We start from the raw sequence: 25546 nt of genomic DNA, 5'->3' as shown, positions 1-25546 counted from the left end.
ATTTCCAGAGGCGGCTGCGGGCTGAATTGGTGTGTCCTGCCAACATGAGCGAGGCGGACGGGCTGCGGCAGCGCAGGCCCCTGCGGCCGCAGGTGGTCACCGACGATGGCCAGGCCCCGGAAGCTAAGGACGGCAGGTGTGCTGGAGGCGGGGCCTGAGGGTGGGGGGATGACAGCGACCCCAGTACCAGGGGAGGTAGGGTGTCAGGTGCGCAGCGAGAGCGCTCTCGGATAACTCGCTTTGCAGTGGAGGACACCGGCCAGGACAGCCAGGGTGCATCTGCCGGGTCCTGGGGCCGCCGGCGCCGCTCCCGACCCCTCGTGCCCGGCACCCCAGGGCGTCCGCTGCCTCGCCTCTCCCTGGCTGTGGGCGCCCCTGCGCGCTGCCCTTCCTGCTGGTCCACCCGGTCCCAGCCGAGGGTAGCCGGGTGGCCGCGTCCTTGCCCGACCTCCTTCTAGGAGCAGATGCTGGGCCCCGTCTCCTCTCGTGGCCCTTCGGAGAGCTGGCTGCCGCACCTGCTCTTATGCTCTCGGCCCCCGGTCCCCACTTCGGAAAACAGAAGTGATGTTGAAGTCAAGCCTTGCAGGTGTTTTCTGACTGGGTGCCCTCGTCTGTGAGGTTTCGGGGTTCTGGCCTTTGTGCCCACCCTCGCTGTTTCAGGATTTTAGTGCCCGGTTTTGTTAGCTAAAAATTGAAACGTGCTCCTTAAACATAGCTTTCAATATGAGATACTTCCAATTCGCTTTCCAGGTTTGGGTTCTGAACTTTATAGTTTTGAATTTCTTTTTAAGTTTCTTTTTAATTTATTTGAAAGACAGATTTAGAGCGATAGCTCTCCCATCCGCTGGTTTGCTCCCCAAATGGCCGCAACAGCCAGTGCTGGGCCAGGCCGAGGCCAGGAGCCAGGAGCCAGGAGCTTCTTCCTGGTTTCCTACAAGGTTGTAGGGGCCCAAGCACTTGAGCCATCCCATCCTCCACTGCTTTCCCAGGTGCATTAGCTGGGAGCTGGATCAGAAGTGGAGCAGCCAGGACTCGAACTGGTGCCCATATGGGATGCTGATGCCGCAGACGGTGGCTTAACCCGCTGTGTCACAGCGCCGGCCCCCATAACTTTGAATTTTGAGAGAGGACCTAGAGACCTCCCTGGCCAAGCTCAGGGGTGGCGCTGACTGATTTATATGCTGATGGAAATGTGATAGATATGTTAGTCATCAGCAGTGTGCTGAGAGGAGAGGCCGATGTTGCATGGACTGGGTTTGTTCGTCTGGTGGTGGAGGCACACATTTTGAGAGAGAACCATAGCAGAGGAGCATCCTGGCTCCAGGAGGGCGACTGGGGAGAAGTCCTGGTGGTCGGCTTCCTGGGTCGGATCAGGAAGCAGCTGCATCACCTGTCCTGTCGGGTGACAACCCTCCTGGATTGCTGTGCACTCCAGTTTCCCGTTAGTGCTAACCCTGGCAAGCTGGGACAAGTTGGTCACTTGCTTACTGTGGATATTGTGAAGTAAGCTTCTGTTGATGACCCAGTGGCAATGGTTTACTTGTGAAAACATGAGAGAGAGAAGAGCAGCTGGCTTCGAGTTTGTCCTGAGGTGCAGTGTGTGGAAAACCAGGCACAGAGCACCCGCGGGCCCTTGTTGGGGGGGTGTCCAACTCTCAGGTGGGCTGTTCTGGCCCCAGAGCAGGGGGACAGACTTAATTACATTGTTTTCTTCAGCTTCTCTCTGGGGATTTCTTTCTTAATGACAGGGTAAATTGCACGCTTCAAAGTCATCTGCCACCTGAACTTTTCCATCTGTGTTCATCTACACATGTGCCTTTCACATTTCTGTTTAAGTAAAAGATACTTTCTTGACCTCTCTGCTCGTGAACATCATCCTACTTTTCCTGTGTTTTTCTCTTTCTCTTCTTAATCTGCTGATCCCTTTGCCACGTGTTTGCCAGGAGTCTCTTTCAAAGCAAGTGCCTGTCATCCCCCATTTCTTTCCACATTTGCTATTATAACACTGTCACTGTTTTTGTTATGTAATTCCCTCAGTATCGTTCATTTCATTTATGGTCATTTCTGGTAAGTCGTCTGAGTTCAGAGTCAGCCAGGAAAACCCTGTGTACGGTGGGTGCAGTAAAGGAATCTAAAGTAGTACAACACTGTTAGAATAAACTCTGGATGTGCTCAGTGGAATAAAGAAAGCCTGGAAAGACATTATACAGCTGACACAGCAGAAGTGTGATAGTAGATTTTACCAGTGGAAGGATCCCCTCGAGAAAAATTGGCTGGCTCTTTTCCCGATTCTTGGCTTGGAAGGTAGTGTGAGCTACTGGTAAAGGCATTGCATGAGTGAGACGGTTTATATAGAGTTAGAGAGTAGTGTAGTCAGAAGAGAAATGAAGACAAATGCAGGAGGATAGAATTGATTAAGAAGCATGTTTTTAAAATGATGCTTTAGAAAGAAGATTCTATACAAAGCTCTTGAATTTCTGTATTTGGGCTATAACAGAGTTTGGTTGTTAAATCCCCCCCCCCCCCCATGTGAAACATAGATGAGCTAAGCACTTTAACGTACCAGGACAAGCTTATCATGATGTTTTGACATAAGGTTCCCCAAGAACTTTACAGACTATGTTGAAAGGATACTTGTTCCCTAAAACCGTTCCTTCCCTTTTGGAGTATAGTTCTGTCTAGGAAGGGAACTGTTTAACGTTCGTATATAATTGCTTAGGAGTAAAGAGTGAGTACGTTGAGAAGTCAAGAGCTGCTTTAAAAAAATAATGTTCTGAAGGATTCTAGACTAATTAAAGGTCTCTACCCCATCCACTTCCCATTTTCCTTTTCAAGATTGCAGAGTGAAGGGCAGAGTGGAGAAACTGGGCAATCATCAATTCATGATTTCATAAGGACTCAGGAATCTTGATTTCTCTGCTCAGCTCCGTGCTGGGTGTGTGTTTCCAAATGGCTCCTTTAACTTGTTTCTGGTGAATTTTTTTTTCCAAGGATAAAATAACACATTTGGTCTAAAGACTATGAAAAATAAAAACAATCAAGATACAGTCACTTCTGGAGAGGGGCCTTCTTGCTGTTTGACCATCTCTTATGTTCCAGGGCTCAGCTTGACACCTCAAGTTGCTGGTGTCTCATGGATTTGGGACTAAAAAATTTTCTACAAAAACCGCAGTCAGTTTTGGTGTCTTAGAGTCTGTGCTTCGAGACTCCCACCGTGGTTCAAGGCCCTGGTTCCTGGTGTGCAGGAAGCATTAGAGAATACCTTTTGGATGTAGCTGGTGCAATTAGAGGGCATTTTGTAATTTGTGGCCAGGCCACTGGTAATTGTCAGGTCCTGTTGCAGCACCCAGATTGTGCCCTTGCCCTTAGAGACCTAGGATATTTCAGGGTGATGGGCGTCCTCCCGAGAGATTGGAGACAAACAGGTTGATTCCTCAGACTGCACCTGGATGTGTCGGCACAGGATGGGACCATGTGATGCTTTGTCAGTGAAAATGAAGACGGATGAATGCAGCATCCTTTATTTAAGTTAGAATAGCGCGGTGTGCATAGCTGGAGAGAGGCAAACATGGAAAGAAGGCAGAGGAGCTGTAGACTGAGTTTGCAGGACCCAACAGTGAGGAGGGCTCTGGCAAACTTTAGAACCTTGGTTTAGAATTAAGTGTGGCACCCAGTCCAGAGGTCCAGGGGTCCAGGAACCACGTTTACCTCATTTATATCACGAGCTGGTTCTGTCCCACATGCCTCCTAACCACACATGGCTGGTGGCAGCTGTATTTCTGTCATCACAGAAAGTTCCATCCGATAGCTGTGCGTAAGGAGTTGTGTTGAAGCTATGGTTCTAGAACCTGGCCAGAGACCTCTCCAGTAGAGGCTGTGTGATGATCAGGCAAGGGAGGGGAATTGGAGGAGGCTTGTGGTGTCCAGTTGCAGGTTGAGAACAACTTGCGAAGACATAAGGTTCTCGGGCCCACTCTGGACCTCCCAGACCACAGTTCTCCAGACTTTGTTAAAGCTGCTCAGGTCACGTTGAGGTAGGAGAAGCAGGCGCCGCTGCCTTTGGGAATGGTAGACCCAGTGGCTTCCAGGTGACTATGAGTGGGCATCACTGCGGGGTCCCTGCGGGGATGGGTGATGTGATGTGGGCGTCAGGAGGTTGTTCCCAGATTTTGGCTGCCTTTCTACTTTTCAGGGCCAGCAGGAGGTTTGATGTGGACAAAACTGAGCTTTTTTAAAACGTGTTGTCAAGGGCCAATCAGATATCTACGCGAGGCTTCCCAGGCCCTGAAGGAGATGAGTAAACCGTTTTTTTTAAAATGCAACAGGTGGTGTGGTAAAGGAAAGTTAACAGTTTAGCAGTTTGAGACAAATGAGAAGACTCTGTTTTCGGTAGAATCACATTAGGCAGGGAAAAACACAGCAGTGACTCAGTCAGATTGGCACCTTAAGGTGAAAGATTACACAACGCTTCCCCCAGGGACAACTCCTCCACTGGGGCCAGGGTGCCGATTGCATCATCTTCCTTAACAGTACTGGAGTGGCTGGGCCCGCAGCCGCACATCCTCACTGCCTGCCTCTTCAGTGTGGTTGTCTGTCTTTGGGATTCTGGTTTTAAAGAAACCACATTATCGGAGGCGCTTCTGCCATTTGTACTTGTGACCAGCGCTGCCTCATTGGACGGGTGCCTTGTTCTGTCCCTGTGTTGAAAGACTGGAGCTCCTTTCAAGAGAACTCCTTAAGTTAAAGAGTGTGGTGGCCTCTGGAGAGGCAACTGACCTAGGGGAGCCAAATAAATCTTTATTGAAATGTGAGTCACATACCATAAAACTCACCCATTTAACAATATCCAATCCATTGGTTTTTAGTGTAATTATAGAGCTTTGCAACAATACCACAATCTGTTTAGAACATCCCCCCCCCCCCCCCAACCAAAGAAACCTTTTACTTAAGGAATACAAACTTCATGCATTTCCTAGGTACAACTTTAGGAACTCAGTGATTCTTCCCACCATACCCGCCCTCCCCCAACCCTTCCACCCTTCCCCCTCTTCCCTCTCCACCTTCTCACATTCCCAGTCCCATTCTTCACTAAGATCCATTTTCAATTAACTTTATATGTAGAAGACCAACTCTATACTAAGTAAAGAATTCAACAATTTGCAAGAAAAAAAACCCGTAGAATATGTTTATCACTAATTTTTTTTAGTTGAGGTGGAATTCCCCTTATACAGTTAACCATTTAAGGTTCGGTGGTTGTGTGTTCACAGTGTTGAACAACCACCAGCTCTTCAGTTTCACTAGCTTTTCATCACCCCATAAAAACACCTTGTACCAATTAAGTGCTCTCAGCTTGCCCCTCACACAGATGTCCATCAGCAGGTGAGTGGATGGACAGATTGTGGTGTACACATGCGATGGAATCTTCTTCAGCCCGTAAAGAAGCCATGTGCTGGTGGTGCATACTGCACCTTGGGTGTACCTGGAAAATGTTCTGCTGAGGTACAGGAGCAGACCACAAAAGGTCGCAGGTTGTGTGATTCATTTTGTAGGAAATACCCAGGCTTGGCAAATGACCATGAACTTTTACAGAGTTTCCAAAGGCTTTCAGTCTGGGTGCCCTCTGCCCCATCCTCTGGTGTTGGCAGGCTGTGTTGCTATTGGTTAGTGGTGAGAATTGGTTCTGGCTCGTAGTCAGGCTCTCTGAGTTCAGAGGGTCGTGGGCAAGCCGGCTGGGCCCTTCGCTGCCTGCTTTCTGCATGGTGTAGCATATTCTGATTTGTATGTTTTTTTTTTTTTTCATTCTTATGACCCTCACCCCTTCCCTTGCTGTAGGCCTCTCCAGATGCATTTGGCTGCTTCATGTTGGGTCACAGTTGATCAGTGCCTGATAGTCATTTGCATGCCTGTGGTTCTTGAACTTCCTTGCCTGGTTTAAATCAGTCACATTATAAGGCAAGGATTTTGTGGGCTGGAGTTTGGGCAGGAGAGGGAGAGGAGGGTCGACCTGGCTTTTCCCTTCCTGGCCACCTACCCTGTCCAAGAGCTTGGGTTTGCAGCATTCTGTTTGGGTTTATGAGACTTGGGACACCTCCTTTCCTACGGAACAAAGCGAGTAAGACTCTCACCCCTCCTGGGTGAAGATTCTGAGCCCCCTGTGAGCAAAAAGAAGGAAGTTAGGGACAAAATTAGTTTTTGGAAAATTATCAAAAGGGAAATAAACACATTAGAATCCTCAGTAGCAAATGGCCAGTGTGAAAGGAGAAGAGGTGCTATGCCCATTTTTCTCTGGAGGAGAGGGCGGGTTGCACCTTCAACACTGTGTTTGGAGATGTCCTCAGCTAAATGTCCAGTGCTGTGCTTTCTGTGTAACTGCAGGACATGTTTCAAGCCAAGCTTCTTTCCACTCTTACGAGGATCTGCTTAACTCGTTTCTCATTACAGATTCCTGGCATCATTCTGAGCCTTTACCTGCAGCATTTTTTTCTTAAAAGATTTATTTATTTATTTGAGAGGCAGAGAGACAGAAGGAGAGACAGAGAGAGAGAGGTCTTCCATCTACTGGTTCATTCCTCAGTTGGCCGCAACGTCTGAAGGTGGGCCAATGCAAAGCCAGGAGCCAGGAGCTTCTTCTGGGTCTCCCACGTGGGTACAGGGGCCCAAGCACTTGGGTCATCTTCCACTGCTTTCCCAGGCCACAGCAGACAGCTGGATTGGAAGAGGAGCAGCCGAGACTAGAACAAGTGCTCATATGGGATCCGGCACAGGCGGGGAGGTTTTACCCACTATACCACAGCGCCAGCCCTGTGGCAGCACTTTTAGTGCCTGCCTGTCTGATAACAGTCTGTTCATGATGAGTGAGGGATTCTCTAAGAAGATACAGTTCTGTTGTCTGCCGTGCTTCTCATTTCTTTCTCAGATCTCACCAGCAGAGTCTTTAACATCCGTGTTTCTACTAGCAGTGTATGCAAGGAAATCTGGGCTTTTTCTCTCCAGCTCCTCAGAATTCTTCCTCTACTCACAGCCTGAGTTATGTTGAGGTAATGGAAAGCTGCTTCTACATTTTGTGGAAATTAGTTTAATTGGAAAAACATAGTAATTTTCTGTGGCTGCCAAAACAAAATACCACGCACTTAGTGGCATAAATAGCACAGCTTTATTTATTTAAAGATTTATTTTATTTATTTTAAAGACAGAACTACAGAGAGAGGTAGAAACAGAGAGGTCTTCCATCCACTGGTTCACTCCCCAGATGGCCGCAATGGCTGGAGCTGTGCCGATCCAAAGCCAGGAGCCAGGAGCTTCTTCCAGGTCTCCCACGTGAGTGCAGGGGCCTAAGGACCTGGGCCGTCCTCTACTGCTTTCCTAGGCCATAGCAGGGAGCTGGATTCGAAGAGGAGCAACTGCGACTAGAACCGGCGCTCATATGGGATGCCGGCACTTCAGGCCAGAGCTTTAACCTGCTGTGCCACAGTGCTGGCCCAGATTCATTTTTTTATGGTTCTCAGAAGTAGGTTAGGTGTTTGGTCTAGCAGGTTAGTCACTGGTTGAGGTGCCTGTCTCCCATATTGCAGTGCCTGGATTCGGTCCAGCTTCCTGCTAATGCACACCATGGGAGGCAGTTGGTGATGGCTCAAGTAGTGAGGTTCCTGTTACCCACATAGGAGACCTGGATTGAGTTTCCGGTTTCAGCCCCTGTGCAGCCCTGGCCATTGCAGGCATTTGGAGAGTGAACTTGCAGATGGGTTCTTATTGTCTCTGTCTGTCTCTCTGCTTCTAAAAAACAAAGTCTAGACAGGTGTCAGCCATGCTGAATTCAAGGGTCAGCGTCAGTGGACCGTGTTCCTTGCTGGAGGCTCTTGGGGGGACACTGTTTCCAGGCACTTGAGGCGCTGGTAGTATTCAGTGCTCTTCGGCTGTGGCGTTCAAAGCATCTGCAGGAGTGCACTTTATGAGAGCCACTGTCGCCCTGTCCCAGTCTTTCATTTCCAATAGAAAGGGAAGGATTTGCTTTATTTTCTGATGCGTGTTCAGAGGTGGCAGGCCACTGAGCTTGCCCTACCCAACCTGTTAAGGCACAGTGAGGAGCCCGAGGCTCTGGGAGTGGAGGAACCAGCTGGCAGATGCTTGACCGGCGGCTTGGCCGTGAGGACCAGCACCTGGATTACCCCATGACCGGAACAGAGTCAGTGAGGCACATTTGAGTGGCAGGAGACCTGCCCTTAAAGTGACTCTCCTTTGTTAAGTGTGAGTCAGCATTTTCATTTTACTAGCCACTGCAACTCTTCTTCCCAGTTCTTGTGCCCAGCAGTTTAGTGAGTTTTGACCTTGTAGGGCTCGGCCAAGGGCTCACAATTGGGAACAGTTGATTGGGGCGTCCCACACAGTTGGAAGATTCCTTTCTTCAGGAAAGAAGAAAGATGTTGTTTGCCAATCCTAGCAAACAGTGCTAAAGTTTACTTACAAGAGGTCAGTGACCTGCAGTGGCCATGTGGCTGTGCTCCTGCGACCGGGTGCTCAGACCAGCCGTGCGCCTCTCTGCAAGGCCTGCTAACTCTGTGGTGTCTTTTGCTTTTGGCAGCTCCTTCAGTGGCAGAGTCTTCCGAGTAACCTTCCTGATGCTGGCTGTCTCCCTCACCGTGCCCCTGCTTGGAGCTGTGATGCTGCTGGATTCTCCCATAGATCCACAGCCTCTCAGGTGAGCTGCCCGGCGATCCCTGGGAAGGGTTGTTGGAGAAACTGTAATAGGCTGATGAAATCTCTAGGGAGAGAGGGGTGCTTAACTCCATCTGATCGGAGAGGTAAGTTATGAGAAGTAGAGCCTTGTGGTTTTCTTATTTATTAAAAAAATTTTGTTTCAAAGGCGGAGAGAGATCTCTCACCCACTGGTTGACCCCTCAATGCCTGCAGCAGCCGGGCTGGGCCAGGCTGAAGCTAATACTCAGAAGCTCAGCCGAGGTCTCCTGTGTGGGAGACAGGGACCCAACTACCCTGCTGCTTCGTAGGGTGCACATTAGGAGGGAGCTGGCCTTGGGAGCAGAAATGGGACTTGAACCCAGGTACTTTGGTATAGAATGTGGGTGTCCCACACATTGTCTGAAATATTACACCAAATACCTATCCTCTGATTTATTTAGTTCCTGAGTTTTTAAATTTTATTTTTTACTTATCTGAAAGGCAGATAGAGACGGAGACTGACAGAGATTTTCCATCTACTGATTCACAAATACCCACCACAGCTGAGGCTGGGCCAGGCCAAAGCCAGAAGCCAGGAACTCAAGCCTGGGTCTCCTGTGTGGGTGGCAGGGAGTCAGATACATGAGCCATCACTGCTGCCTCCATGGGTGCACATTAGCAGGAAATTGGAATTAGAAGCGGTTCATCTAATTAATTAGAAACAATTCAATTAACTAAAAGTGTATTCAGCATCTAGTGTGCTTAAGGTAGGTGATACAGAGATACAAAGTAGGCACAGGTCTAACCTTAGATTGACATATAATATGCAAGAGTCAACCTTTTATTGTGTCTTTTAAAATTAAGATTTATTTATGTATTTGAAAGGCAGAGTTACAGAGAAAGAGGTAGAGAGACAGAGACAGAAAGAGAATAACTGTATTGATTACAGTATTCAACCAAAAGTATTAAGTAGAACAAACAAACAAAAATACTAAGAGGGATAACGTATTAAGTTGTTCATCAACAGTCAGGGCAAGGGCTGATCAAGTCACCGTTTCTCATAACGTTCATTTCACTTTAACAGGTTTCCTTTTTGGTGCTGGGTTAGTTGTCACTGATTAGGGAGAACATATGATATTTGTCCCTTTGGGACTGGCTTATTTCACTCAGCATAATGTTTTCAAAATTCCTAACAGGGATCACTTTTCAGTTAAAATTTAAACACCTAAGAATAATTGTGTGTGTGTGTGTGTGTGTGTGTGTGTGTGTGTGTTTTTGACAGGCAGAGTGGACAGTGAGAGAGAGAGACAGAGAAAGGTCTTCCTTTGCCATTGGTTCACCCTCCAATGGCCGCCGCGGCCAGCGCACCGCGCCGATCCGAAGGCAGGAGCCAGGTGCTTCTCCTGGTCTCCCATGGGGTGCAGGGCCCAAGCACTTGGGCCATCCTCCACTGCACTCCCGGGCCATAGCAGAGAGCTGGCTTGGAAGAGGGGCAACCGGGACAGAATCCGGCGCCCTGACCGGGACTAGAACCTGGTGTGCCGGCGCCACAAGGCGGAGGATTAGCCTAGTGAGCCGTGGCGCCGACCAATAATTGTGTATTAATTACAGAGTTCAATCAGTAGTACTAGACCAAAAAATACTAAAATGGATAAAGTATTACATTGTACATCAACAGGACAAGAGCTGATCAAGTCACTGTTTCTCATAGTGTCCATTTCACTTCAACAGGTTTCCCCTTTGGTGCTCAGTTAGTAGTCGCTGATCAGGGAGAACATATGATATTTGTCCCTTTGGGACTGGCTTAGTTCACTCAGCATGATGTTTTCCAGATTCCTCCATCTTGTTGCAAATGACTGGATTTCATTGTTTTTGACTGCTGTATAGTATTCGATAGAGTACATGTCCCATAATTTCTTTATCCAGTCTACTGTTGATGGGCATTTGGGTTGGTTCCAGGTCTTAGCTATTGTGAATTGAGCTGCAATAAACATTAATGTGCAGACAGCTTTTTTGTTTGCCAATTTAATTTCCTTTGGGTAAATTCCAAGGAGTGGGATGGCTGGGTTGTATGGTAGGGTTCTATTCAAGTTTCTGAGGAATCTCCAGACTGACTTCCATAGTGGCTTAACCAGTTTGCATTCCCACCAACAGTGGGTTAGTGTCCCTTTTTCCCCACATCCTCGCCAGCATCTATTGTTGGTAGATTTCTGAATGTGAGCCATTCTAACTGGGGTGAGGTGAAACCTCATTGTGGTTTTGATTTGCATTTCCCTGATTGCTAGTGATCTTGAACATTTTTTCATGTGTCTGTTGGCCATTTGGATTTCCTCTTTTGAAAAATGTCTATTGAGATCCTTGGCCCATCTCTTAAGTGGGTTGTTTGTTTTGATGTTGTGGAGTTTCTTGATTTCTTTGTAGATTCTGGTTATACTGTAATCAATACACAGTTGTTCTTAAATGTTGAAACTTAACTGAAAAGTGATCGCTGTTAAATATAAGAGTGGGAATAAGAGAGGGAAGAGATGTGCAATTTGGGACGTGCTCAAGCTGACTTGCCCCAAACGGTAGAGTTAGAAACATACCAGGGGATTCCAATTCAATCCCATCAAGGTGGCATGTACCAATGCCATCTCACTAGTCCCAGTGATCAATTTCTGTTCACAATTGATCATAATGATAGGACTAAGAGCCAAAGGGATCACATAAACAAGACTAGTGTCTGAAAATACTAACTGATAGAATAAAAAAGGGAGAGAACGATCCAACATGGGAAGCAGGATACACAGCAGATCCATGGAATGGCAGATGTCCTAAACAGCACTCTGGCCTCAGAATCAGCCCTTAAGGCATGTGGATCCGGCTGAAAAGCCCATGAGAGTATTTCAGGCATGGAAAGCCAAGACACTCTGGCAAAAAACAAAAAACAAAAAACAAAAAAAAACAAAACACACACCCTAAATGAAAGATCTCCGCGAGTGAGATCCCAGTGGAAAGAACAGGTCATCAAAGAAGGAGGTACCTTTCTGTGAAGGGAGGAGAGAACTTCCACTTTGACTATGACCTTGTCTAAATATGATAAGAGTCGGTGAACTCAAAATGCTTCCATAGCCTTGGCAACTCATGACTGGAGCCTAGGGAGATTACTGATGCCATAAACAAGAGTGTCAAATTGTTAAGTCAACAACAGGAGTCACTGTGCACTTTCTCCTCATGTAGGATCTCTGTCCTCAATGTGCTGTACATTGTGATTTAATGCTATAACTAGTACTCAAACAGTATTTTTCACTTTGTGTTTCTATGTGGGTGCAAACTGTTGAAATCTTTACTTAATATATGCTAAACTGATCTTCTGTATATAAAGAGAATTGAAAATGATTCTTGATGTGAATGGAAGGGGAGAGGGAGTAGGAAAGGGGAGGGTTGCGGGTGGGAGGGAAGTTATGGGGGGGAAGCCATTGTAATTCATAAGCTGTACTTTGGAAATTTATATTCATTAAATGAAAGTTAAAAAAACATAAAAAGTAGTTAGGCATGGGCTTTAAAAAAAAAAGAGAGAGAGAGAGAGAGAGATCTTCCATCCACTGGTTCACTTCCCAATGGCTGGAGCTGGGCAAGTTGGAAGCCAGGAGCCAGGAGCGTCTTCCAGGTCTCCCATGTGGGTAGCAGGGACCCAAGCACTTGGGCCATCCTCTACTGCTTTCCCAGGCACATCAACAGGGAGCTGGATTGGAAGTTGAACAGCTGGGACTTGAATCAGCACCCATATGGGATGCCAGCATTGTAGGCCGTGGCTTTACCAGCTATACCATAGCGCTGGCTCTAACTTTTTATTGTTGGATTTAGAATTATTAAAGGCACAGAGTGCTGTAAAAACACCATCAGCTCAGGCCGGCGCCGTAGCTCACTAGGCTAATCCTCCACCTTGCGGCGCTGGCACACCGGGTTCTTCCAGGCCAGCTCTCTGCTGTGGCCAAGGAGTGCAGAGGAGGATGGCCCAAGTGCTTGAGCCCTGCACCCCATGGGAGACCAGGAGAAGCACCTGGCTCCTGCCATCGGATCAGCGTGGTGCACCGGCCGCAGCGCGCTGGCCGCGGCGGCCATTGGAGGGTGAACCAACGGCAAAGGAAGACCTTTCTCTCTGTCTCTCTCTCTCACTGTCCACTCTGCCTATAAAAAACAAACAAACAAACAAACAAACAACAACAACAACAACAACACCATCAGCTCATGTAAGATTGAGGATGAGGGAGGGCCAGGGGCTAGTGGCAGAGTGCTGGCTGTGGAGTTCCTGGTGGGCCAGAGTCCTCCAAGGAGTATTTTCTGTATGAACCTGGCCTACAGATGTCCCGGCCTTCCTCTCTTGGGGGCTCTCTGGTTGTTAGGGGTGGGGTCTGTCTGGCTAACCCCACCACCCTCCTGCTCCATGGAGCTGTCCTTCCAGACTGGAGTCAGGTGCAGGTAGTGTCTGTCCCGGGGGCGTGAAATCAGCAGCAGGCTGCGGGGCTTTGCCAACAACCTGCCCTGCAAAGCCGCCAGCATCTGCCATTTGGGGAGATTAGAGCTATGTCCTGCACACTCCCCTGTGTGAAACGCCGATTCACAGTCAAGGATGACGGGCGGTGCCTTTCAGCCTGTCGCTGGGAGAAGGGAGAGGTGTGGAGCAGGGGGGCAGGTGGTCAGTGTGGTCACACGTGGTTGGCATGGCTGGAGGAAAGCCTGTGTCCACCCGGTGGCCCTCAGTCTCAGGGACGTGAGCCCCCGTGGAGTGGCAGTGGTCTTGGTTGACTGGGCTTTTTGTAAGCAGTTCAGAGGTGCCATGTCCTGCCTGCTGCAGGAGCCAGGGCGTGTGGGGGTAGTTTCTCTTCTTCCCCTGCAAGCCTCCATGGCTTCTACCTGACTTTGATTCACTGGGTTTCTGTTCACTCTCCGTGTCCTGGCCACCCCTGAAGGTTGTTGCTGTTTTTTATTTTTATTTGAAGATATTTATTTATTTTTTTAAAGAGAGAGAGGGAGGGAGGGACAGATAGACAGAGGTGAGAGAGATCTTTCAGATGCCTGCAACAGCAGGGCTGGGCCATACCCAAGCCAGCAGCCCAGAACTCAGCCTGGGTCTCTCACAGGGGTGGTAGGGACCAGATTGGAAACAGAGTGGAGATGTGAACCCATGCCCTCTGATGTGGGATGTGATGACTTCGCTGGTGTGCCAACCGCCCACCCCTGAGAAATGTGTTTTTACAAATGGCAAATGACAGTCATACTCTTCTATGAAAGATAATCTTTGTGTTCTTTTCTGGATGGAGACCAGCACCTTCCCAGAGTGCTCGTGGCCTCATGCTAGCTGCAGCCGAGCAGGTGTGGGTTTGCTTAGGGTGTGAGGACCCTGTCCTGCCGTGCATGCTTGCGTAAGGCGGACTTGCCACATTCACAGTTGGTAGAGTCAGCATCAATTTTTAGTGAGTTTGATCTCAGAGGGTCTCCTAAAAAATGATCGTGGTAAGGCAGGGCCATAGGGGAAGAACAGGACAAAATTAGTCGCTAAACACAAACAGCTCAGCTGAAGCCGTCAGCAGGAGTTACTGGCTGGAGCAAGAGCCGTATGGCCGGTGATGTCCCAGGACTCTGCCTCATTTCTGCTTCCCTGAGGTGGCCCTTCATTGACATTTTTGCTGCCCAGGCATGGGGAGTGGGCCCTTCCTTGCCTGTCCTTTGCATTTTCTCATATAACTTTTCCTTAAGTCTCCCTGCTAAGCTTATACTCTGGCTCCTTGTGGGCAGGGATGGTGCACTTCACAGGTACTTCCCGAGTGTAGGGGCTGAGGCCAGCTGTGCAGTGGCGTGCTGCTCTGGCTGGGGCCCACGTGCCCCTCACAGCTGTGTGGAGGTAGGGCCTTCCCAGTGTCAGACTTGGAGCCATGTGTGCCTGATGCCAAAGCATGTGGTCCTGCTTGCCTCCTTTGGCAGTAAAACTCCAGAGTGAAGCGAGTGTTCGTCTCTGCAGCAGGTAGAAAGCCATCACTGGGGGATGATGGAGAGGGAGTGTAATCTGGGGTTCATTGTGCTGGTCTTATGACGGTGCTGACTCAGGGGGCTGCAGGTAGGAGGTACTCTGTAGCGAGAGGCCAATGTGGGGGCTGCCGAGGGACCAAGAGAGAGATGATGGGGCCAGACCATGGGACCGCGTAGCCTCTCCAGGGACCGTGGCCCCACTGAGGTGGGCAGTGGCAGCCTTGGGCAGGCAGGTGCTGTGCTCTGCCGAGGCTTCTGGGTTGAGAATTGCCTGTTGGGACAAGGGAGGAAGCAGGGGAGAGAAGGTGTTGGCTGGGTCAGGATGGTGGCAGAGGGACAGGGTGAGAAGCGGTTTGGTCCTGTCTGTCTTCTGCAGGTGGCCTCAGCGAGATGTGGTGTATTTGCTTGTGGGTGGGAGGGGTTAGAGGGGTGGGGAAAAGTGACAGAGCCCTGTCTGAGGGATGGGAGGGTCCAGGCCCCATGCAGGTCGCTTCAGGGTGAGGAGGTCAAGCTGCCCTCAGGCCCTGGGCAGTAGGGGGATGAGCTTGGGGTGGCTCGGGGCAGGCCCCGGGGCTCTCTCAGGTGACAGGTGAGTGTCCAAGGGAGCTAGCAGTATTGATATTTTCATTATTTGCTTTGTGCTGTGACCTTTTCTGATGTCCTGGAACAGTTTTACCCTTTTCCTTTGCACTTCCGGAACCTGAGGGTGCCGTTGGAATGTGTTCTCATTATCAGAGGAGTTATGCATGTGATAGGCCCTCAGTAGGCATTTTTCTTCACCTGTGTTTTATAGACAACTCCCTGTAATTGCATTGTTTTACAGCTTCAAAGAGCCCCCTTTCTTGCTTGGTGTTCTGCAACCAAATACGAAGTTGCGACAGGTGGAAAGGCTATTTGAAAACCAACTTATTGGGCCAGAGTCCATAGCAAATATCGGGGGTAAGTAAGCCCCTGGCACTGCAGTCTGACCTCGGGTGTCTGTTGCCTGGGGGTGGATCCTGGGGGAACAGCTGCGGTGGCAACCCTCCCCTGGATTGGGGTTGTCCAGGGCACCCTGCTCAGCTGCGGATGTCCCGAGGGAGTGTCCAGTGGGAGTGGCTCTCTCTGCCGGTCTGGTCTGTCCAGGTAGCATGTGCCACGTTAGTGCAGGGTGATTTTGAGTTCCTCTCTATGGGACGCTTTTCTTGTATTCAGAGTATTGTGAAAGAGGAAGGCAAAAATGCAGACACGGATGTTTTCATTTGTTTATCTGAACCAGGTGGGTGTTGCTTGATTGCTCATTGCTTCCTGGCTCAGTGTGTCTCTGCATAGATTGCAATTTGAGCTGAAGACCAGTGATTCTCCATATTCTCATTGTCTGTTTTTCTTAGTGCTCACTTTGGTGGCTATGCCTACAGCCAACTATCATCTCTACACTTAACACAAGCCCGAGAACTGGAATCGGTTCTGGTTCTAATTCTTGTGCCTTTAACAACATGGAACAAAGCATCTTCTGTCAAAGTAGGAATTAAACTTAGTGTTGAACAGACCCAATAATGAAATGGTTAATGAACTTCAACTGGTGCGAGAATTTCTAAGCAGCTTCTTTGCAAACACCTTGAGTCCCTCTGAAGGGCCGTGTGTTTTTGGCACTGTGGCTGTGAACGGGTGCCTTCCACGTACTCCTCTCAGTGTCACTCTCCAGGGGCCTCTGGCCTGATGTTCTCTGCCCGGTGCCTGCTGTTGACATAGGACCCAAAGTCTGGCTCATTTCTGCAGTTGTTGGTTTGTTGTTTTGGCTGACAAAGTCAGAATTGTTTCCATTAGAATTAATATTCATGGTAGAACTTTGTATTCTCTTAAAGAGACATCGACATTAGTCATTTTTTTTTTTTGGTGAAGAAAAAAAATCAAATTTGCTATTTTCAAAATTGGAACTTAGAGGGAGACAGTGCAGCCCAGCAGTCTTTTCTTAGCTCTCAGAGCTCTTTCCTGCCTTTCCACTTTCTACTCTATCATCGGTCTTGCCTCTCTCCACGCAGGAGCTGGTGATCCCCTGGGAGGCTTCAGTGAGGCACAGCAGGGACTTCTGGTTATGCCGCTGTGGGAGGGACCTGCTGCTTCATTTGAAGGTTGTCTTTGGGGGATGACTGGCAGCTTGCTGGTCCTGGAGGGAGGCCCTAGCCTCCAGAGAGTGATTGGGAGAGTGGTGACCAATTAACATGCTTTGTTTTGTTTTTTAGTAGAACAGTTTAGGCTCATGGCAAAATTGAGCAGCTGGTATGGAGATTTTCCAATGGAGGTTTTATCATGGATGGGTGTTGGATTTTGTCAAGTGCTTTCCTGCACACGTGCACAGCTTCCCCCATTCCCAGAGTGGTGTGTTCATTCGGAGGGATGAGCCCACAGTGGCACACAGCTGTCAGCCGGAGCCTGTAGTTTAGAGTTCACTGGGTGTTTGCATTCCATGGGTTTGGACAAGTGTGTAATGAGGTTGTGGTGTCATTCGGAGCATTTTCACGGCCCTAGGAGACCTCTGTGTTCTGTCTGCTCGTGCCTCCCTCCCTTCGGGCTGCGGTTGGCAACCAATGATCCTTTTATCATTGTCTCCACGGTTTGCCTTTTCCAGGATGCCATTCAGTTGGAATCATGCAGTATGTAGTCTTTTCAAATTGGCTGCTTTCACTGGTAATGTGCATTTAGGGTTCCTCTGTGCCTTTCCATGGCTGGATAGCTCATTTCTTTCCAGCACTGAGTAGTATTCCGTTGTCTGCACGTACCACAGTTCATCTGTTCACTGCTGAGAGGCATTTGGTTGTTTCCAAGTTGTGGCAGTTGTGAATGAGGCTGTTTAATTATCTATGTACAGATTTTTGTGTGGAAGCAAGTTTTTAACTAATTTGAGTAAATACCAAGGAGGCTGAGCATTGGATTATATTGTAAGAGTATGTTTAGTTTTGTAAGAAACCAGCAAACTGTCTTCCAAAGTGGCCGTGCCATCTTGTCTTCTGTTAGCAATGGGTGAAAGTTCCTGACGCTCCATGCTATTGCTGCTGTTTTGCATTTGGACATTCTGATAGGTGTGGTGCATCTCATTGTGGTTTTTGTTTGCATTTCTCTGATGACACGATGTTTGCATCTGTTCATAAACTTACTAGCCATCTGCACGTTTTGTCATTTGTCTTTTCAGGTTTTTGTCCTTTTTAAAATCAGATTGTTCAGTATCTCATTGTTAATTGTTAAGAATTCTTTGTGTATTTTGGGCAACAGTTATTTATTTGAAAGGCAGAGTGGTAGAAGGAGAGAGGGAGGGAGGAAGGGGGAGAGGGGGAGAGAGAGAGAGACAGACAGAGAGCTATCTTCCATCTGCTGGTTCACTCCCCAAATGCCTACAACAGCTGGAGCTGGGCCAGGCTGAAGCCAGGAGCCTGGAACTCCATCTAGGTCGCCTACGTGAATGGCAGTTAGCCAGATATTTGAGGTGTTGTCTGATGCCTCTTGGATTACACATTAACAGGAAGCTAGGTTGGAAGTGGAGCTGAGATTTGATCACAGATCCACCAATGTGGGATGAGGGTGACCCAAGAGGTGACTCAGTCTGCTGAGCCACAGTGCACACTCCCAGACCAGCCCCTAGACATGTCTTTTGAAGTCCTTTCTGCTTGTCTGTGGCTTATCTTTTCATTCATTTGACAGTATTTTTCACAGAGCACAAGCTTTTAATTTAGTGAAGTTCAGCTAATCAGTTACTTCTTTATGGATTATGCCTTTGGTGTCTTATTTAAAAAATCACTGTTGTGTGGATGTTGTGGTGCAGTGGGTTAAGCCATTGCTCAGGACATACACATTTCACTGGCGTGCCTGGTGTGAGTCCTTGGAGACTGTGTGCTTTGGACCCAGCTCCCTGCTAATGTGCCTGGGAGGCAACATATGATGACCAGGTGCTTTGGTTCCTGCCACCTGTGTAGGAGACCTAGGTGGAGTTCTGGGCTCTTTTTTTTTTTTTTTTTTTTTTTTTTGACAGAGTGGACAGTGAGAGAGAGAGAGAGAGAAAGGTCTTCCTTTGCCATTGGTTCACCCTCCAATGGCTGCCGCGGCCGGCGCACTGCGCTGATCCAAAGCCAGGAGCCAGGTGCTTCTCCTGGTCTCCCATGGGGTGCAGGGCCCACGTACTTGGGCCATCCTCCACTGCACTCCCGGGCCATAGCAGAGAGCTGGCCTGGAAGAGGAGCAACCAGGACAGAATCTGGCGCCCCGACTGGGACTAGAACCCGGTGTGCCAGCGCCGCTAGGCGGAGGATTAGCCTGTTGAGCTGCGGCACCGGCTCCGTGTTCTGGGCTCTTGGCTTTGACCTGGCTCAGCCCTGTGTGTTGTAGATATTTGAGGCGTAAACCAGTAGAAGAAATCTCTCTCTCTGTTTCTCCTCTTTCTGTCACTCTGTCTTTCAAATAAATAAATCTTTAAAAAGAACTTAAAATGCTCTTTCTGTATCTGTTGAGATATTCATGTGATTTCCCTTCTTTAGTCTGTTTGGTATGATGGATTATATTAATTGATTTTTAAATATTGAACAAATCTTGTATACCTGGTATAAATTAGGTCATGGTATGCAGTTCTTTTTATATGTCATTCAGTCGATTTGATCAGCTGATACTTTGTTGAAGATTTTTACATTTATGTTCATGAAAGATATTGGTCTAGTTTTGTTGTGCAAGGATACTGCAAAAATGTTCATTAGATGAAATTAAAGATGGTTTATTTTGGGGGATGTGTTTGGTCTAGAGGTTGACCCCTGTTAGGATGGCAATGTCCCATATAAAGTGCCTCAACTTGATCCCTGGCTCCAACTATAGATTCCAGCTTCCTGCTAACGTGGTCCCCAGGAGGCACTGGTGATAGTGCAACTAGTTGGGTTCCTGCCATGCGTGTCAGAGACTTGGTTTGAATTACTGGCCCAGCCCTGGCCATTACAGACATTTGGAAAGTGAACCAGCAGATGGAAGGTCTCTTTCATATCTGTCTGCCTGCCTCTCAAATAAAATTTAAAAATAAATAAGGGGCCAGTGTTGTGGCACAGCAAATTAAGCTGCTACCTGCAACACCAGCATCCCATATGAGCACTTGTTTGAGTTCTGGCTGCTCCACTTCTGATCCAGCTCCCTGCCAATGTGCCTGGGGAAGCAGGGGATGATGACTCAAATGCTTGGCCTCTGCACCCATGTGGGAGACTGGTTGGGATTCCAGGCTCCTGGGTTGGGCCTTGCTCAGCCCAGTTATTGTGATCATTTGGGAGTGAAAACCTCTTTCTGTCTCTCCCTCTCTCTGTAACTCTGCTTTCAAATACATAAATAAATATAAAAAAAACATAAAAAATAAAAGTGATTACTTACATCTCCGCTTTAAAGAAAAAAAGTAGTTTATTTTGGTGCAAATATTTTGAAACCCATACATAGTTGTTTCATAATATGAATCTTCATGGACTTTTTGTAGGCTCCCTGTATACATGGATTTCACAAATTTTTTGTACCAAAATAGTTCATCGTTTAATTTAATTTTCCTTGAACTTTTAGAAGTATCTTCATGATATCTTTTTCTTTTAGTATTAGGATAATGCCATTCTCATTGAATGAGTCAGGAAGTGTTCTTCCTGCTCTGTCTTCTGGAAGAGATTTTAGAGAGTAGGTTATACTTTACAAAATGCTTAGTAAAATTCATCATTGACTACATCAGGGCTTGATGCTTTCTGGTTTGGAGGGTTGTTAATTACTGATTTAGTTTCTTTAACAGATACAGGGCTGTTCATATTGTGTATTTCTTCTTGTGGAGCTTTGCAGATTCTGTCTTTCAAGGAGTTGGTCCATTTCATCTAGGCTGTCAAATTTGTAGACAGAGTGTTTTTCGTAGTATCCCTCTCTTATCCTTTTACTTGCCCATGGGATCTCTGGGGATATCCCCTCTTTCATTTCTGATATTAGTAATTTGTATTTTTTAAGATTTTATTTATTTATTTGAGAGGTAGAGTTACAGACAGAGAATGGAAGATACAGAAAGAAAGGTCTTCTATGCGCTGCTTCACTCCCCAGATGGCTGCAATGGCCGGAGCTGAATCCATCCGAAGCCAGGAGCCTCCTTGGGGTCTCCCACGTGGGCGCAGGGGCCCAAGCATTTGGGTCATCTTCCACTGCTTTCCCAGGCCATAGCAGAGAGCTGGATTAGAAGAGGAGCAGCTGGAACTTGAACTGGCACCCGTATGGGATTCTGGTGCTGCAGGTGAAGGCTTAGCCCACTAAGCCACAGTGCTGGCCCTATGTCTTTTTTTTTTCTCCTTAGTTAACTGCTTAGAGGTTTATAAGGTTTATTGATCTTTCCAAAGAACCAGCTTTTGGTTCCATTGATTTTTCTCTGTTGATTTCTTGCTTTCAGTTTCATTGCTTTCTGCTCTGCTTTTTAAAATTTATTTTTATTCACTTTGTTTTTATTTTTATTTTATTTTATTTCTTTGGACAGGCAGAGTGGACAGTGAGAGAGACAGAGAGAAAGGTCTTCCTTTTTCTGTTGGTTCACCCTACAGTGGCCACTGTGGCTGGTGCACTGCACTGATCCGAAGCCAGGAGCCAGGTGCTTCTCCTTGTCTCCCATGCGGGTGCAGGGCTCAAGCACTTGGGCCATCCTCCACTGCACTCCTGGGCCACAGCAGAGAGCTGGACTGGAAGAGGAGCAACCGGGACAGAATCTGGTGCCCCGACTGGGACTAGAAGCTGGGGTGCCGGCGCCGCAGATGGAGGATTAGCCTAGTGAGCCGCGGCGCCAGCCATATTCACTTTGAATCTAACTTGCTCTTTGTTTTCTAGTTCCCTAATTTGGAAAATTATTGGGATTTATTTTTATACTTTCTTTTCTGTTATATACATTCAGAGCCAAAATTTTCCTCCATGTTCTGTTTTTGCTGAAATTACACAGGTGCTATTAAGTTGTGTTTTCTTTCAATTCCAAATATTTCTCATAAGGTTTCTTGACTTATGTTATTTGAAATGTGTTGTTTAATCTCCAAGAATTTTGGGATTTTTCCAGCTATATTTCTGTTACTGAACTCTAGACACAATTTCATTGAGGTCTGATAGCAGACATCATGTGATTGAGATTCTTTTAAATTTGTTAGGATTTGTTTAATGGCCTGGTTGTTGGATGAAGCAGTCAGTAAGTGTCAATTTGGCCCAGTTGGTAGATGGCGCTGTTGAGTTCAACCATGTCCTTACTGATTTTCTGCCTGCTAAATCTGTTTCTAGTGTAGGGGTGTTGAAATCTCCAGCTATCATGTTTTTTACAGTTCTATTAGTTTTTGCCTCAAGTTTTTTTTTAATGTTTATTTATTTTTATCCACTTGAAAGGCGGAATAACACACATGTACACATACACAGAGAAGTCCTCTACCCACTCAGTCCCCAAATACCCATAACATCCAGGGCTGGGTCAGGCCAAAGCCAGGAGCTCAGAACTGGACCTGGGACACTCCTGTGGGTAACAGGGACTCAAATACCTGGGCCATCATCTGCTGTTTCCCAGGTACATTAGCAGGAAACTGGATTGGAAGCATGGACTTGCTGGGACTCAAACCAGGCAACATGATGTAGGATATAGGTGTCCCCAGGCAGCAGCCTAACTGGCTGCACTACAGTGCCCACTCTTTATTTGGTATTTTTAAAACACTGAAAAAGTGATTATTGACCTATTAATCTGTTATATTCATATTTGCTACTGTTTTCTATTTTTTTTAAAGATTTATTTGAAAGTCAGAGTTACACAGAGAGAGGAGAGGCAGAGAGAGAGAGAGAGAGAGAGAGAGAGAGGTCTTTCATCCAATGATTCACTCCCCAGTTGGCCACAACGGCTAGAGTTGCGCTGATCTAAAGCCAGGAGCCAGGAGCTTCTTCTGGTTCTCCCATGTGGGTGCAGGGGCCCAAGGATTTGGGCCATCTTTTACTGCTTTCCCAGGCCATAGCAGAGAGCTGGATCAGAAGTGGAGCATCCGGGTCTCGAACTGGTGCCCATTTGGGTTGCTGGCGCTTTGGGCCAGGGCTTTAACCCGCTGTGCCACAGCGCCGGCCCCTGTTTTCTATTCTTTATCCTTGTTTTTTGTTTCTATTTTAGTCTTCCACTCTTTTTTTTTTTTTTAAGATTTTATTTATTTATTTTGAGAGGTAGAGTTAGAGAGAGAGAAAGAGAGATCTTCCATCCACTGGTTCACTCCCCAAATGGCTACAATGGCCAGAGCTGGACCAATCTGAAGCCAGGAGCCAGGAGCTTCTTCCAGGAATCCCACGCAGGTGCAGGGGCCCAAGCACCTGGGCCATCTTCTACTGCTCTCCCAGGCCATAACAGAAAGCTGGATCAGAAGTGGAGCAGCTGGGACTCGAACCAGCGCTGACATGAGATGCCAGTGCCTCGGGGCTGGGGCTTTAACCCGCTGCACCACAGCACCGGCCCTCTCAAAGATCTCGATAAAGACAGGATGCCCACTTTCACCACACTTATGGTACTGGAAGTCTTAGCCAGAGCCATTAGGCAAGAGAAAGAAATAAAGGGCAACCAAAATGAAAGCAAGAAGTCAAATTGTCACCTTTAGCAGATGGCATGTTCTTATGTATAGAAAACCACAAGATTCCACCCAGAAACCATTAGAACTAAAAAATGATTTCAGCAGAGTTATAGGAGACAAAGTCAGTGAGAAAAAAATCAGTTTGTCTTTACACACCAATAGCAAATTATATGAGAAAGAAACCAAGAAAGCAATCCTGTTTCCAACAGCTACCAAAAAAAAAAAAAAATCCTCAAATATGTAGGACAAATTTTAAAGCACAGTGAGTGCTCACTTCAGCACTGAATATAAAAAGTAGAATACAAAGAAGATTAGCATGGTCCTTAAGCAAATATAAAACGCAAATTCTTGAAATGCTCCATAGTTTTTAAACATATTGCAGACTCTAGAGCAACCACTACAAAAAGGAAAAAAAAATGCATAACTGAAATGCTAAGAAAGAAGAGAAGGAGCGACATTGTGATATAGTGGGTTAAGTTGCTGTTTGCATCTCATATCGGAATGCCCATTCGAGTCTCGGCTGCTCCACGTCAGATCCACCTTCCTGTTAATGTTTCTGGGAAAACAGCAAATGATGGCCCAAGTGCTTGGGCCCTTGCCACCCACAGGGGAAATCCAGATCGAGTTTGAGCCTCCTGACTTCCATATGGCCCAACCCTGGCCATTGCAGCCATTTGGGCAGATGGAAGAGCTCTCTCTGTCGTTCTCCTCTATTTCTCCCTCTTCGTCTCTCTGTAATTGTGCCTTCCAAATAAATAATTTTGAAAGAAGAGAGAATGGAATCATATAAAATGCTCAATTTTAAACTATAAAAGGGAGGAAAAGAGTGGAAGACGGGTGGGCGCTGTGGTATAGTGGGCCGTTGGTTTGTTACATATGGCCTTTATTATGTTGTGGAATGTTCCTTCTGTTCCTAGTTTGTTCAGAGTCTTTATCATGAAAGGGTGTTGGAAGCTGGCGCCGCGGCTCACTAGGCTAATCCTCCGCCTCACGGCGCCGGCACACCGGGTTCTAGTCCCGGTCGGGGCGCCAGATTCTGTCCCGGTTGCCCCTCTTCCAGGCCAGCTCTCTGCTGTGGCCAGGGAGTGCAGTGGAGGATGGCCCAGGTGCTTGGGCCCTGCACCCCATGGGAGACCAGGAAAAGCACCTGGCTCCTGGCTCCTGCCATCAGATCAGTGCGGTGCGCCGGCCGCGGCGGCCATTGGAGGGTGAACCAACAGCAAAGGAAGACCTTTCTCTCTGTCTCTCTCTCTCACTGTCCACTCTGCCTGTCAAAATAAATAAATAAATAAATAAATAAATAAAAAAAAGAAAGGGTGTTGGATTTTATTGCATGCCTTTTTTTTTTTTTTGGCAGGCAGAGTGGACAGTGAAAGAGAGAGAGAGAGAGAGAGAGAAAGGTCTTCCTTTACTGTTGGTTCACCCCCCAATGGCCGCTGTGGCCGGCGCACCGCGCTGATCCGAAGCCAGGAGCCAGGTGCTTCTCCTGGTCTCCCATCACTTGCCTTTTCTACATCTGTGGAGATGGCTGCATGATTTTGTCCTTCACTTTTATTGATTTGCCTATGTTGAACCATTCTCGCATCCCTGGGATGATTCCCACCTGATTAAAGCGAATAATCTTTATAATGTGCTGTTGGATCTGGTTTGCCAGTGTTTTGTTGAGGAGTTTTGCATCTCTGTTCATCAAGGATATTGGCCAGCTAGCTTGCTTCCTGCCTTCCTTCCCCTTGTCTTGTCTTGGTATCAGGGGAGTGCTGGCCTTGTAGAATGAGTTTGGGAGAATTCTCTCCTCTTCTGATTTTTGGAATAATTTAGGAAAAATTAATATTATTTATTTAAATGTTTGATAAAATTCTGCCTTGAAGCCATCTGGCTCCTTGATGAGAGACTTCTTTTAAAAAATTATTTAGACTTATTACTTATACTTATTGATCTGTTTAGGTATTTCATTTCTTCTTGATTCAGTCTTGGTAAGTTATATGTATTTAGGAATTTGTCCATTTATTTTAAGTTATCAAATTTGTTGGTGTTTAGTTGTTCTTAATAATCTCTAAAAATCTTTTGTGTTTATTGTATCAGTTGTAATCGCTCCCTTTTCATCTCTGATTTTTTTGAATCTTCTCTATTTTTCTTTTTTTAAAGATTTATTTATTTATTTATTTATTTGAAAGGCAGAGCCACAGAGAGACAGAGGCAGAGAGAGAGAGAGAGAGAGAGATGTCTTCTATCCGCTTATTCATTCCCTAGATGGCTGCAACAGCTGGAGCTGTGCTGATCTGAAGCTA

General features: G+C 47.1%; 1 protein-coding gene and 1 non-coding gene across 4 annotated transcripts in view; both read left to right on the top strand.

The window, feature by feature from the left end:
* The window catches only part of APMAP (adipocyte plasma membrane associated protein), a 43752-nt gene continuing 18206 nt past the window's right edge, over positions 1-25546 (top strand). The window contains exons 1-3 of one of the 3 annotated variants that reach the window (XM_002721540.6): positions 1-136; positions 8579-8695; positions 15506-15621. In XM_002721540.6, the coding sequence (XP_002721586.1) occupies positions 45-136; positions 8579-8695; positions 15506-15621 (325 nt within the window). In that variant the 5' untranslated portion in view covers positions 1-44. Of the gene's footprint in view, positions 137-6921; positions 7038-8578; positions 8696-15505; positions 15622-25546 lie in introns of those variants that run through there. The other 2 variants (XM_089307386.1, XM_089307387.1) reach the window with 2 other exon arrangements.
* On the top strand, positions 23524-23626 carry LOC127487791 (U6 spliceosomal RNA). Its single transcript, XR_007914972.1, has one exon. It is a non-coding gene; the product is annotated as a U6 spliceosomal RNA (small nuclear RNA).

Source organism: Oryctolagus cuniculus, chromosome 11 (assembly GCF_051225735.1).
Source record: "Oryctolagus cuniculus isolate XC-2025 breed Fujian yellow rabbit chromosome 11, ASM5122573v1, whole genome shotgun sequence".
Taxonomy (NCBI): Eukaryota; Metazoa; Chordata; class Mammalia; order Lagomorpha; family Leporidae; genus Oryctolagus; species Oryctolagus cuniculus.
The sequence above is the reverse complement of the archived record's forward strand: the minus strand, read 5'-3'. Positions and strand labels throughout refer to the sequence as shown.